The sequence below is a fragment of the Lepidochelys kempii genome, chromosome 11 (assembly GCF_965140285.1).
Source record: "Lepidochelys kempii isolate rLepKem1 chromosome 11, rLepKem1.hap1, whole genome shotgun sequence".
Taxonomy (NCBI): domain Eukaryota; kingdom Metazoa; phylum Chordata; order Testudines; family Cheloniidae; genus Lepidochelys; species Lepidochelys kempii.
In genome coordinates this window covers 58,770,632-58,783,715 of record NC_136390.1, presented here as the reverse complement: position 1 = coordinate 58,783,715, position 13,084 = coordinate 58,770,632, and the positions used below count along the sequence as shown (strand labels likewise).

The 13,084-nt window shown below is 42.3% G+C and overlaps 1 protein-coding gene across 4 annotated transcripts in view; it reads right to left on the bottom strand.

The window, feature by feature from the left end:
* Nucleotides 1-13,084, bottom strand: part of SPATS2L (spermatogenesis associated serine rich 2 like) — a 146,268-nt gene that overhangs the window by 10,723 nt on the left and 122,461 nt on the right. For all 4 annotated transcript variants that reach the window (XM_073306331.2, XM_073306330.2, XM_073306332.2 and 1 more), the window contains one exon: nt 1,654-1,712. In XM_073306331.2, coding sequence (XP_073162432.1) covers nt 1,654-1,712 — 59 coding nt within the window. The remainder of the gene's footprint in view (nt 1-1,653; nt 1,713-13,084) is intronic.

The window sequence follows — 13,084 nt, the reverse complement described above, 5'->3', positions numbered from 1 at the left end:
AGATATAACTGTTTCACCATTAGCAAAGGAGTGCAGGGATTGAGAAAGGAAAATGCAAGAAGCACTCTACAAGCTGTAATAGTAGGTTAAGTCTCAGCTTGGAAAACTCTGGATTACTTGGGATCCCAGGTTTAACTCTTAACTGGGTTGATTCTTCAACCCTCCAAGGCAGATAAAATGATTTCCATGTGTGTGACAGGGTGCTATCAGCATTAAAATATATATGTCACTAAAGTCAGACAATATGTTTCTGAATACACACAGGGGCTGATCTGTCATAAGAAGGTGCCATATTTTAGTCACTTTTCAGAACAGAAACATACTTTAAAAACTGAACTTCTGTCCATTCAGAGTCATTAAAAATCCCATGGACATTTTCATAAGAGAAGGGGTTTGGCTGTGTGTATACGGGACTCAGTCCTGCAAGCCTGGTGCAGACGAAACTCCCATTAACATCAATGGGGATTCCATACATGGAATGCTTGCAGGACTGGATGCTTAGTCTATAAAAAGTGTGTTGAGTCATTCAGAATGGAAGGTGCCATATAAATAGAGAACACTAGAGAATTAGTGATGTCACCACATCCAAATATTCTGAAGGGTTAATAAGTTCCAAAGCAAAAGAGTGACTTCATGATTATATGGAATTCTGCAGCCAGCTTTAGATTCTGACATCCTTGCATTATTGACTATTATTAAGGCTATGTTTTAGTTACAGGTATTTTTAGTAAAAGTCATGGACAGTTCACGGGCGGCTAACAAAAATTCATGGCCAGTGACCTGTCCATGACTTGTCCTATATACCTGTGATGAAAACTTGGGCCAGGGGTTCTTTGGGGGTGGTGGTGCAGGGGCGCCGCTGGTGTGTGGGGGGAAGAGCCAGCGGTGGCGCATGGCCTGGGACCCTTGCTGGTGCAGGGGGGAGAGGGTTGGCTGGGCTGGCAGGCTCCCTACCGGGCTCCGCGCAGCTTCCCAGAAGCAGCTGGCATGTCCCTGAAGCTCCTAGGGGAGGGAAGGCCAGGGGGCTCCACGCACTATCCCCACAGCTGCCATTGGCTGAGCCGCTCCCATTGGCAGGGAATTGTAGCCAATGGGAGCTGCGGGGGCGGTGCCTCCAGGCAGGGTCAGCTCGCAGAGCCCCCTGGCCCCTCCATCTAGGAGCTGCAGGGACGTGCCAGATGCTTTCAGGGAGCTCCCCTTCCCAACATAAGCACCGCACCGTACCCCAACCTCCAGGCCCCTCCCACACTCAAACTGCTCTAGCAACGGCTGATGCGACTGGCCCAGGAGCTGTCTGATCTGCTCAGGCAGCCCTGGAGCCAGCTGCACTGGCCGCTGCAGAAGTCATGGAGGTCACAGAAAGTCACGGAATCCATGACCTCCATGGCAGACATGGAGCCTTAACTAATACATGTTAACACTCCAGCTGAATTTATAGGGATGGAAATATGTTAAACTTTGGTGCACAATTCTTTTAGACAGAACTTGTTCAGGAAGTGGTAGAGAATACCAGAGGCCCTGTATACAACAAACAATGCTGTAATGCTGCTAGAGGAACTGATTTACTACTTAGTTTTTCTGCAGAATCAAAAACACATGTTCTCCCAACTCTTCCAAAACACACACAAGCACTCTAGTATGTTTTCTACTTACTGGCTTCTTCTTTAACTTTATCAACTTCTGCCATTAATGACACTTCTTTGTCTATGATGCTAAAAAGGAAAAAAAATATGATTTAACCCAAGATAAAACTATGATGTGAAGCAGAACTAAAATATATCTTATACTAATAAATGCTATTATATAAAAGACTTCAGAACGCTGTTACTGACAGTTTTGGAATTAATAAAGGGAAAATTAAATGGAAAGAGATAAAATAACTAGAGACTAACTGAATACAGCAGCCAGTGCTAACTAATCTCTAATGAAAGTTAATACATTATTAGCCAGATACTATCCTTTTGCATTTATATGCGGATATCTCTGATCTAACTGCACAAGTACTATCTGGGTGCAAGTCCATATTCTCACTTCTGGATTAGTAAAATGCATCCTAGCTAATATCCATGTTGACCTGGTTTACCTCACAGTGCAGTTTCTTACAACAATGTAATTATGGCCACGAGCTAACAGCTTTCTCTCCTTAGCGATCAGGCAACAAGTTTCTCCAGAACACGGTATTTTAATCGAGTAATTAGTCTCTCCTTATGTAAGGTACATAACCCTTGGCACATCACCTAGCAAGGTTACTAACTGGAAGATTCACCCTCCTTGCCCAGTTTTTGTAGGATTTATGGGATGAGAGAGGTACATGGTTGGCTTCCTTCCTGCCTTCTTCTCCTGCAGAGCTCCTGAGCTCCCCCACTCAAGCAGAACTCCTGCAACCCTCTGCCACAGCACTCCCCAGTCCCCATCTGTGCTTTTTAACTGGCAAAATGCAGACAGGTGGATCTGTTGAGAGTTAACAGTGGGTCAAAGGCACTTTTAATATAACGATGCAAATTAGTGAAGTAACAGCACTAGAGAGCTCTCCAATAGATGGCGCTTTTGTACATAGCTCTGATATACTTTGTAAAGGAGTTCTTGTTTATTAACTATTATCAACATTAATTTTTCAGTTTTGCAGAATCAAAAGGGTTTTGGTCTTGTTTTAAAAAAAGGCATGGCAAGTAGGTCAGATCCCACAAGTGAAATCAGGCAGGCCACCACTGGGGGAAGTGGAAAGTTCAGCTCTTACAACAGAAACATCATAAAATCATAAGCCTTGGCACAGAATGAGATATTAGGAGTTCAAGACCTAAAAATAGCAGCATGAAATGTAGCTTTCTTTCTGAATCAAACCTTACTGATGTGAGGAGACTCGCAGAAGTCAATGAAACTGAAACCTTACATGAATAAGGAAAGGTTGAACAGGCCCTTTACGTCTGGGTTGTTATTCTTTCAGTATTCTAACATAACTGCATTGGGTGATGTGATTTGTATGAAAAGCAAGGGACAGTGCAGCTTCACACCACCCCCAGTGTAGGTCTGTTCCTGTTTGACACAATCTGGGCCATAACAGGAACAACTATATTACCAATTCATGTGAAAATACCGACATTAACGTACATGTGGTCCTACAGCCCAATAAAGAGTATAAACCAAGAGTATGTATGCGATGTAACAGCAATGTGAAGTGTAGTTACACATAGTGTAAGTCCAGAGTATGTATGTAACAGTAACACAAAATGTGGTATAGATAGGCTCACTTATAATTATAAAATTGCTTCCTCTTGGCAAAGACCAACTGTATATGCTTTAACTGTGCATAAGTCCTTTGTCAGGAGTCTATATTCTGCATTGGCAGATGGATGAAACAAGAACTAGAGATGGGCTCAGAGTAAAACTCTGGATCTATACAGTCCCTCCTTTTAGTAAGGTTCATATCCTAATCCAAACTTTGCACCTCTCCTCTCTCTACAATGGGCCAAACCAAACCCCACATCCAAACACCCGCAAACTTTGAGGTTGTTCAGATTAGATCTGAACTTTGTACCTAGCACAAGTCTTTTCCATCTCTAGCTACATAGCCTGACTGGTATTAGGAAATGGAACAACCAACCCATTAAGTCTCAATCACAGCTTCTAAAACAGCATTGAAAATTGTTTTTTCTAGTCTACACTAACACACATAGATTTCATTACTGGTTCAGAGGCACCCATTGTGGATAAACAGTTTCAACAATTCAGTTTCCTGCTACAGACCAATCTTCTTATGATCCTAAATAACTAACAGGATACAAGGATATTTGTGTAAAAGCAAATACAGGCCATGATTCTGTCTCTCTTATTCTTACACTGAAATAACTTTACTGACTTCCCCATCCAGCATGCCCTTTTAGGCAGCTGTTACTTGGCCCGTAACATATGTAGTAGTTTACAATACCCGAGAGCAAGAGTTTGGTCCTGCAGTTTCAGTATTGTGAACGAAAAGCTCTCATAAAGTCAATGGGAGTTTTGTGGATAATGATTGGAGAACAAGGTCCTAAAGGAGTCACCAGAGCACTGGAAACTACAAGTCAGTTGTGGTATAAACACCTGACTAAAGTACAAGAATTCCAGGTGGAAATGGTTGTATGCAGTGCCGTTGTAGCTGTGTTGGTCCCAGGATATTACAGAGACAAGGTGGGTGAGGTAATATCTTTTATTAGCCCAACTTCTGTTGGTGAGAGAGCCAAGCTTTCGAGCCACACAGAGTAGTTCTTCAGGTCTGGGTTTCCATTTCAGACAGCTAAATTCAGTATCTTCCATTGTTGCATGTAGTGTAGTTGTAGCTGTCGGTCCCAGAACCTGAAGAAGTAGGACCTGAAGAAGTGGTCCAATTGCTGCTCAATATTCTCTAGGCATATGGATAGACTTGGGATTCAAATGGGCAATTGATAATTCCAGCTTATTCCTCAGAAAAGCAATAGCTTCCCAGAATCTATTTCCTATTAATCATTCATGACCACACAGGTATCGAACTTCCTTGGCTGAATTCTCCAGGTGACAACAGTGTGTCTTGAAAATTGCACATAAAACAAACAAAAAAAAGCACTTACAAAAGTGCATCCACAGTACGCCACAGGTTATATAAACACAACCTTTAGATTGGAAAAAAAATGAAGAAATACCGAGCAATGAGTTCACATAAACAGAGTGAACAAAAACGCCTGGCCCAAACCACTTCAGACCTGCTCTCTCCCCATTCCAATAATAGATCTTTGAATATATGCTAAATTGCTTGGCCAGTTACATTATATTTTGATGCCAAATAAAAAAGCATTTATTACCAAAGGAAGAACGAGATCACAGCCAACCCAAATTTCTTGTATGTTGTACATTAATCATAGTAATAACTTGCCATTTTCTAGATAAGTTTCCACTCTTTATCTATTCTGGTACGTGAATAAAGAACCCCTCAGGAAGGTGCTCAGATACAACACAGAAGTTCCTAGATAAACAGGAATGATTTTGAAATTCCCTTCACAGCTATTACCTGTAATTGAAGATTGAGGCATAAACAAAAGTGACATTTCTGTGGTTCACTTGCCACCAGCAGAATAAATAATATGTTAAACTAAGCTAATTTAAGGACCAGATCCTCAGCTGGTGTAAACTGACATGGCTCCACTGAAGCCAAAGGAGGTACACTAATTTATACAAGGAGAGGATCTGGCCCCATATCTCTAGTATATAGAAGGAGGATGGCATACCTAATCCCAGCAGATGGCTATAAATCAACAGTTCTCAAACTGGAAATCACAAATCACCAATACATCATGAAGGATTTGTAAGGCGTCTATGAACTAATGAAGGAATATGCCTTTCCCCAGCGAATGTCTGATGCCAAACAGCACTGGAAGGTGGAGAGTCAGTGTAGTCCGTTTCTCATTCACTCATGGCAGGACCAGGGTGTGGTGTGAGTGAAACTGACTAGTCTGATTCAATTCCCCTTTCCGCAGAGCCCAGTGCAAAAGGAGGTTAGTGCAGAACTCTCTTAACTCTTCACCTACCAATGGAACTTCATAGAGAAGGGAACAAATGAAAAAGAGAGGGACAAACAGAGGGGAAAAAAAGATACAAGACAAATGTACACAGAAAGAAGAAAAATAAATAAGGGTATGTCTACCCTGAAACTGAAGGTGTGTTTGCAGCTTGGGGAGGCACACCCGCTGCAGCAGCACGGACACTATACAGACTTGCCCTAAACCCTAGGTACGTCACTGTGTTGCTAGCCCACACTGTGGTCTGTGCCACCACATATTCACTGCCAGTTTTAGCCACATTAGCTAAATTAAACCAAGCATAGGTATGTCTATCGGAGCTGCAATCACCCCTCCAACTGCAATGTAGACATTACCCCCAGAGGGAGAAATGGATGTAAAGAAGAAAAAAGACAAGTGCATGCTCCTGGTGCTGGTGCTGAGGCAAACCCATTTTCCTGCTATCTTAGGGTATGTCTACACTGCAAATAAAAACCGCCAGCTGTCCCGTGCCAGCTGGCTTGGGCTGTGGGGCTGTTTAATTGCAGTGTAGATGACCAGGCTCAGATGAGAGCTTGGTCTCTAGGACTCTGCGAGGTGGGAGAGTCCCAGAGCTCGGGCTGCAGCCCAAACCAGAATGTCTACATTGCAATTAAACAACCCCACAGCCCGAGCCTCACGAGCCTAAGTGGGCTGGCCCAGCCCAGCCGCGGGTGTTCACATGCAGCATAGACATACCCTTAGTATTCCAAGCCATTCTCACACTGAAGATTTTGCTGCTTGTGTTTGTACTGAACAGTTTCTTAAATTGTAAGTAGTTTAATTGGTTTCAATGAGAATTCTCAAGGACTAAGGTACCACTCACCCTAAGCAACGCCATTCGATTCTGGCCCCATAAGCTATCAACACTTAAGGCAAATCAGAGCATTGCTTACCAATCTTGAAATGAGTCCACAGTATGACCGTTCCCTGTTGAAAATTGGCTCTCCGAATGCCTTTACATTATGCCTCAGTATTGTCACTTTCAGACCACATCACTGGATACCAAAGCTTACAGGTGACCTACTAACATGTGTTTTGCAGCTATTGGAGTGATGGGTGGGTGGGGGGCTGAAAGCTCATGTAGGGTCTTGGGGAGCTTGGGCCTATTGTAGGGTCATGGAGTGTGAAGGGAAGGAGAACTCCAAGTTTAGAGAGCTGAACATTTGGAGAGGAAGTCCCTTTTCCTTTCCGAGCGAATGTGAGGCCACAATCATTCAGTTCTATATAACTTACATCTAGTTGAAAGAATGTTTGGTCACCAAAAAGAACAGATAAATAACAACAGTTAGCATTTATATAGCGTTTCTAAGTTGCAGATCTCAAAGCATTTTACAAAGATGTTATTTATCTCCATTTTAAAGATGGGAAAAATTAAACACAGAGGTTAAGAAACTTGCCTGAGGACACACAACAATAGCAACAGGAGGGGAGTAGAACCCTGTTTTTTGATTCCCAACAAAGAGTATTATTTTGCACAATACACATCAGTCTCTTGGACTTAGTACTAAAGCCAAAAAGGTGTTGGCTCCTACAGCAGTTTTATAAAACTCTGTAAACTGATCAGCTAGGCCACATGTTAGGGACTCAGACTGGTTGAGCTTATAGATGGATAAATAATGAGCTCATAGATGGCATGAACTCTGTTTGCCATACTGAATTATATTTTTATAAAGATTAAAAGCACAACGCACTTCCCAAAAGACAATGTGGGTCAGAAGAAAACTACAGGTAAATATGTCACTCATGCCACATCACAGATGATTACTTACGTATGGAATAAGGTCTGCCTAGTTTTTGCACTTGCTTTCTCATATGCCTTTCCTGGGGCAGACAGAGTAAAAATTTTGGGGATGGTTTTGCACAAAGATTCAGTACAGTATTTAAATTACAATATTATAGAGTCACCTTTTGTTATTGAACATGAAAAGGATTTGACTCTATGGATAAGCAATCAAATAAAACATCCAATGAAACAGAGCTTATTCACATCCTTTTTCTCAAACAGCACTGGAAAGTCACAAAAATCCATATACAGTAGTTGCAAATTGCCATTCAGCATAGACGTTTGAGTCAGACTGTACTTCAGGGAGAGAACTCAGGATCTGACCCTCTGAGGTGCAAAATGTCTCCTTCAATCAAAAGGGACAGATCTTAGCATCATGGATTACACACATCCTTCAATCTCAACCCCTCTACCAATGGACACCCAGCTCCTTCAAAGCTTGAGAAAAGCTGGGCTTGACAACATGCCCAAAGGTCACCAAAACTGGGACTCTGGGAGAGCAGGGAGGGACATGCATTTCAGAGTTAAAGATTCCTTAAGGAAAATGCCCTGCTAATAACTTCTTCAGTAGCAATAGGCCTAAAGAAAGAGCACTGGTGTGAACATGGGTCACCAATCAGAGACATTTCCTTAACCAGGGGTGCAGAAGTCACCTTTGCCAGTTTTTCAGGTTGGTTCAACAATAACATAATTTCAGTCATCAACTCTCCCTCATCCATTCTCCACCTTTAACACTTGGCTGTTCATTTCACTGCACCATCTTGGTCTGATATGATGGAAATGCAGAACTCAGAACATCAGCATACTGAATACAACGTATCCCATGTTTCCTCAATAACAAAGACAGGCTGGACAAGAAGAGGTGACAAAAACCAACCCTGAAGAATCCTTCATAAAAGGCACAAATGGGTGAACAGAGACAGGAGAGGAATTCAGCAAAGTAGCAGGGGAGAAAGCCATCCGGTGATGTTTATGCAATGAAATTCAGGCAGTAGGTTAAGTTCTGATAGTCTCAGTTTGGTGGCCAGTCAAAGCACCCTGGGTGCATAACCCTCATCTGTTAGGCAGTTTTATTTCAAATCAGCTTCCTTTTATGTTTTCTTAATGTATTTGTATTAAATGCAGAATAATAAAGTGGACTATTAGATATTTTGATAGCATCTTTCACAGAAGAATCCAAAGCAGTTATGTGTTTCACAAACAACATAGTGTACATATGCACCCATGTTGGAGTGGAGGGTGGCAACCAACTAGTGCACAGCACAACAATATAAGGAGGGGTATTTCGGCCAAGGACACCAGGCAAACCTCTCATTTTTACCAAAAAGTTATGTGGGCCCTTACCACCCCCCTGGAACAGACTGAAGTTCAGTTTTAAGAGTGTTTTCTGAAAGATTTACATGAAGTAAACTGCATAGCACTCAGTTTGTTGTGAATGTACGTGTGGTCACTATCCTTGGTCTTTGTGTGTTCCTAGAGACTTTAAATCTGAAGCAAGAAGCAGAGGTGACTTTTACTCTATTAAGCCTGAAACTGTAGCCTCCAGAGCCAAACCCATGATGGTGTAACACAACATTACAAAATTCACTTTCAATAAAATAAAAGGCAACATTGTCCAGTATTCACTTTATCACAGAATTGAGATCTAATTTATCCCTGCTGGGAGTTAAGCATTTATTATGTGTGGTGTAAGAAGCTATGTAAGTGTAAGAATTTTGTTTTCTGCATACATCACCTTTAAATTTCCAGGAGGTTTCTGAATGCACCTGCCAGTTTGTAAGGGGGAGCAGATGCAGCCTGTCCCAGAGAAGATACATACTGTACTTTCTTACAGAGGCTTCATTTTCATGTGTTCTTGTTTTGTTCTCTCTCTTAATAGCATGGATAATATAATAAAAAAACACTCTGACTGACAGTGTGTGGTTATTCTTTGTATGTGTGAAAACACAGCAATCTGAATGCAATCAAAAAGTCCATATAATTAGAGAGGTAGGATTGAATGGGAAAAGGGGCTGGGTTATTTCCTATTTGATCTGAACCAAGATACTCATGTGCAGTTATAACCTCTTCCCTTTTTAACCAGTAGTTTGTGGTCAGTGTCAAATTATTTACTGTAATGAAGTCTGAAACTTGGTTCAATGGGGCTAGTTGTCAGTCCCTTAAAATTATCATCGCACTCTGTTAATCAAAGCAGACTGAAGATGGTTTTGTACAGAGGATTAAAAGGCAGGTCTGTAGCATTGTTTGGTTACCAGAAGAAAAGCTGGATAAATGAAACTTTTCTGTGGCTGTGAACAGTGTGTGCAAGGAACAGGATTTTCTAAGTCATAACAGCATTACATTGCATTGGCTTAACACAGGGAACATCTACACTCAAGCTGGAGGCGTAATTTCCAACTCAGGTTGATGTACACGTGCTGGTTTTGATTGAGCTAGTGCACTAAAAACAGCAGTGTAGCTGCAGTAGCATGGGCAGCAGGATGAGCTAGCTGCCCCAAGCACAGTCTTGCCCTGGACCCTGCATACTTAGGTGGCTAGCCTGTCCCACTGCCCGTGCTGGCTACACTGCTATATTTAGCGCTCTATCTCAATCAAAGCTAACGCAGGTATGCCTACCCCAGCTGGACATTACACCTCGAGCTTGAGTGTAGACATCCCCATAGAGGAGATGCAAAGAGCATCCCAGAATAGGCAGGGATGTCACAGCCTTGTCCGTGCATTAAGCGACATCTGATGGCATGGGAAGGATTCACATGGAAGTTCCCTTAGGTTAATTTTGCATGATAAGCACTATAAGGAAGAGCACAAATCCTATTCTTGGTCGAAGGGATTGTGACTGGGCTCTTGACAAGATTTCAAAATTCGCACTAGAGTATCATGGCAAAACAGGCGCAAATGCCACACTATAATGAATAGCTGGCACAGCACTGATACTTGTAAGCCACAGTGACAGCTGTCTCATTTCACAATTTCATAACTTTGAATTTCTTCTGACTTCAGTGGGAACAAATTCATCTTTCCTGGTTTACAGCATGGAATTTAGTTCATGGAAAAGAAAAAGGACAGATGCTTGCCTGGGTTTTCCATAAGAATAAAAAGGACAGTGCTGTATTCTCTCTAAGATCCTTGAACGTTATTCAAAACTTTTCAGAACTCTAGCTTTACATTGCCACACTGGCTGATTTGTGGTTGTGCTCTACTGATGAAGTTCAGAAAACTCCCAAGGTTTGCGGTGATTGGAATCACCTCTCTCTCTCTCCCCTCCAGCTCTAGTCATTATTAATAACCTATTATTCCTGAAGAGTGGCAATAAAAGGAGGAAACCTGATGTACTCCTGAATGTGTGGTGTTGGCATAACATAAGAATCTAATCCACAAATGCTCTTCAGGAGGGCTATTAATACAAGGTGCTATTTATGTTGCCTTCCTGGCAACTATACTAAACCCAAAATAAGACTATTTCTGTACTGTGGGGTATGTATCAATCTTCCATTCCCTCATGACAATAAATTCATTTCTTACAGCAGCCCCTGGAGAGAGAGGCAGAAAAAGGAAAAATGAAAGAGAAGAAATTCTTGTTTCAAAGGAGAAGGCAATACCTGCTTAGAAAGGAAAGGCTTCACAAAAATCAGGCTATGGTATGACAGGAGCCTGGGTTTCAAGTGCAATGGGCCTGATTCTCCTATGATTTACCCTGGTAAAACTCCATTGACTTCATCAGAGTTATGCCAGCATGACGTTAAAATCAGGCCCCAGGAGCTACTCCAACCTGTGCTGGGGGACAAATCAGCATCTGGCAACCCCAGCATGGGGGAGGTGCAAAGGTGCCCCCTCCTCTCACCACTCACGCAGTCCCTGTGCTAAACTCAGCTCAGGTGATTTTGACCCAAAGGATTTACTGTAACAATGGAGATGCTGAATTTCCCCAAGGAAACCAGCACCTTTTATAATTTCACCATGGAGATGGAATGCATTTCAGCTTGGAGGCTAAAGAAGGTGTGGTAAGAGGGGACACATTAGAGCATGGGTTCTCAATCTTTTTCTTTTTGAGCCCCCTCTCCTCGCCACATCCTATAAAAATTCCATAGCCCACCTGTGTCACAATAACTGGTTTTCTGCATATAAAAGCCAGGGCCAGCATTAGAAGGTAGCAACTAGGGCAATTGCCTGCGGCCTCATGCCACAGGGGCCCCTGTGAAGCTACATTGCTCAGGCTTCAGCTTCAGCCTTGGGTAGAGGGGTTCAGGGCCCGGGCTTCAACCCCATGCAGAGGGGCTTTGGCTTTCTACCCTGGGCCCCAGCCAGTTTAATGCTGGCCCTGCTTGGTGGCCACCCTGAAACATGCTCATGGCCCCCCAGGGGCCTCGGAACCCTGGTTGAGAACTACTGCATTAGAGGACTGCAGTAGGGCTTATCCTTTGGAACTGGAGACTGGGTTGCTTTTCACGGTCAGGGATATTTTGTGGTTGGGATCAGCAGACAGAAAGTTGGATTATTGAGTTAGAGGTAGATGAGTCTTTCGTTAGTGAGGAAAGGATTGTGGACTGGGTCAGCAGAAAAATGGTCAGGGCTGGGGAGTTACTGGGACTTTGACAGCTGGGGATTCAGAGGACTACAACATACATGGTCTCCTTCTGACTGTGCCCTGTATTGTGTGTGAATTCCACCAATTTTGGCTTTTACAAGCATCTATTCCCTAAAAATCAATTATTTTAGTGGCAGCCACTTTAGTTCTGCTGAGTGCTTAAAAGACGTAAGTGAAAACTTTCTTCAAGAACTTTACAAAACAATGTTGGCTGCACACTTTATTAGCTAGCAAGTTGAAGAATCATTTTAAGAGAAGGACTGGATGGCTCCTGTAGGTGGATATGGAGGCTTTCTCCTTCAGGCCATTTGTAGGAACATAGCAATTTAAGATGAAAAAGATGTATTAGATCCTCACTTCTATCCTCCTACAAGAGCAGGTTATAGTCCTCTGCCACAGGATTGATCAGATGTGAGCTGATGTTAAAAAATTATATAATGCACAGGTTAAAAAAGAGTGTCTGTACATCTGGGTATAGTGCTTCGGTTATCCACAAATACAAAGTTTATTTTAGAAGTCATAAAATACATATATGAGAAGGGTAGTCAGGATCTGTAAAAGTGGCAGAGTCCTGTGGCACCTTATAGACTAACAGACGTATTGGAGCATAAGCTTTTGTGAGTGAATACCCACTCCTTCAGATGCATGCATCTTCTACGTGCATCTGAAGAAGTGGGTATTCGCCCACAAAAGCTTATGCTCCAATACGTCTGTTAGTCTATAAGGTGCCACAGGACTCTTTGATGCTTTTATAAAATACATCTAGTACATAATCAGCAATAACCCAAATTTAGGTGAATACATTTAAAAATACAGTTTAGATATTAGCATCCAAACATTCGGGTACATCACTCATGAAAAGTTATACAGAGCGTTGGTTGTGGAAAGCAAATATATCAATGAATGAAGATTGTCCCTCAGTAACTGAGAATCAGAAAATGCAATCCTATTTTAGCCAAAAGGCCAAGAAGCCAAATCAAATCAGTAGTGACCAAAAACTATTACCATTTGACAGTTGTTTGGCGGTCTGTGCCAAATGAAGAGGTAGTCTCAGTCAGATCCTCGTGGACAAGTGTCCACCTCACAAAGCCATCATGACTTGCTGGCAGTATCAGAAGAGATTTTAAAGGTTAAAGAGGCACAGAGACTGAACTATGCTCTTCCATGAGA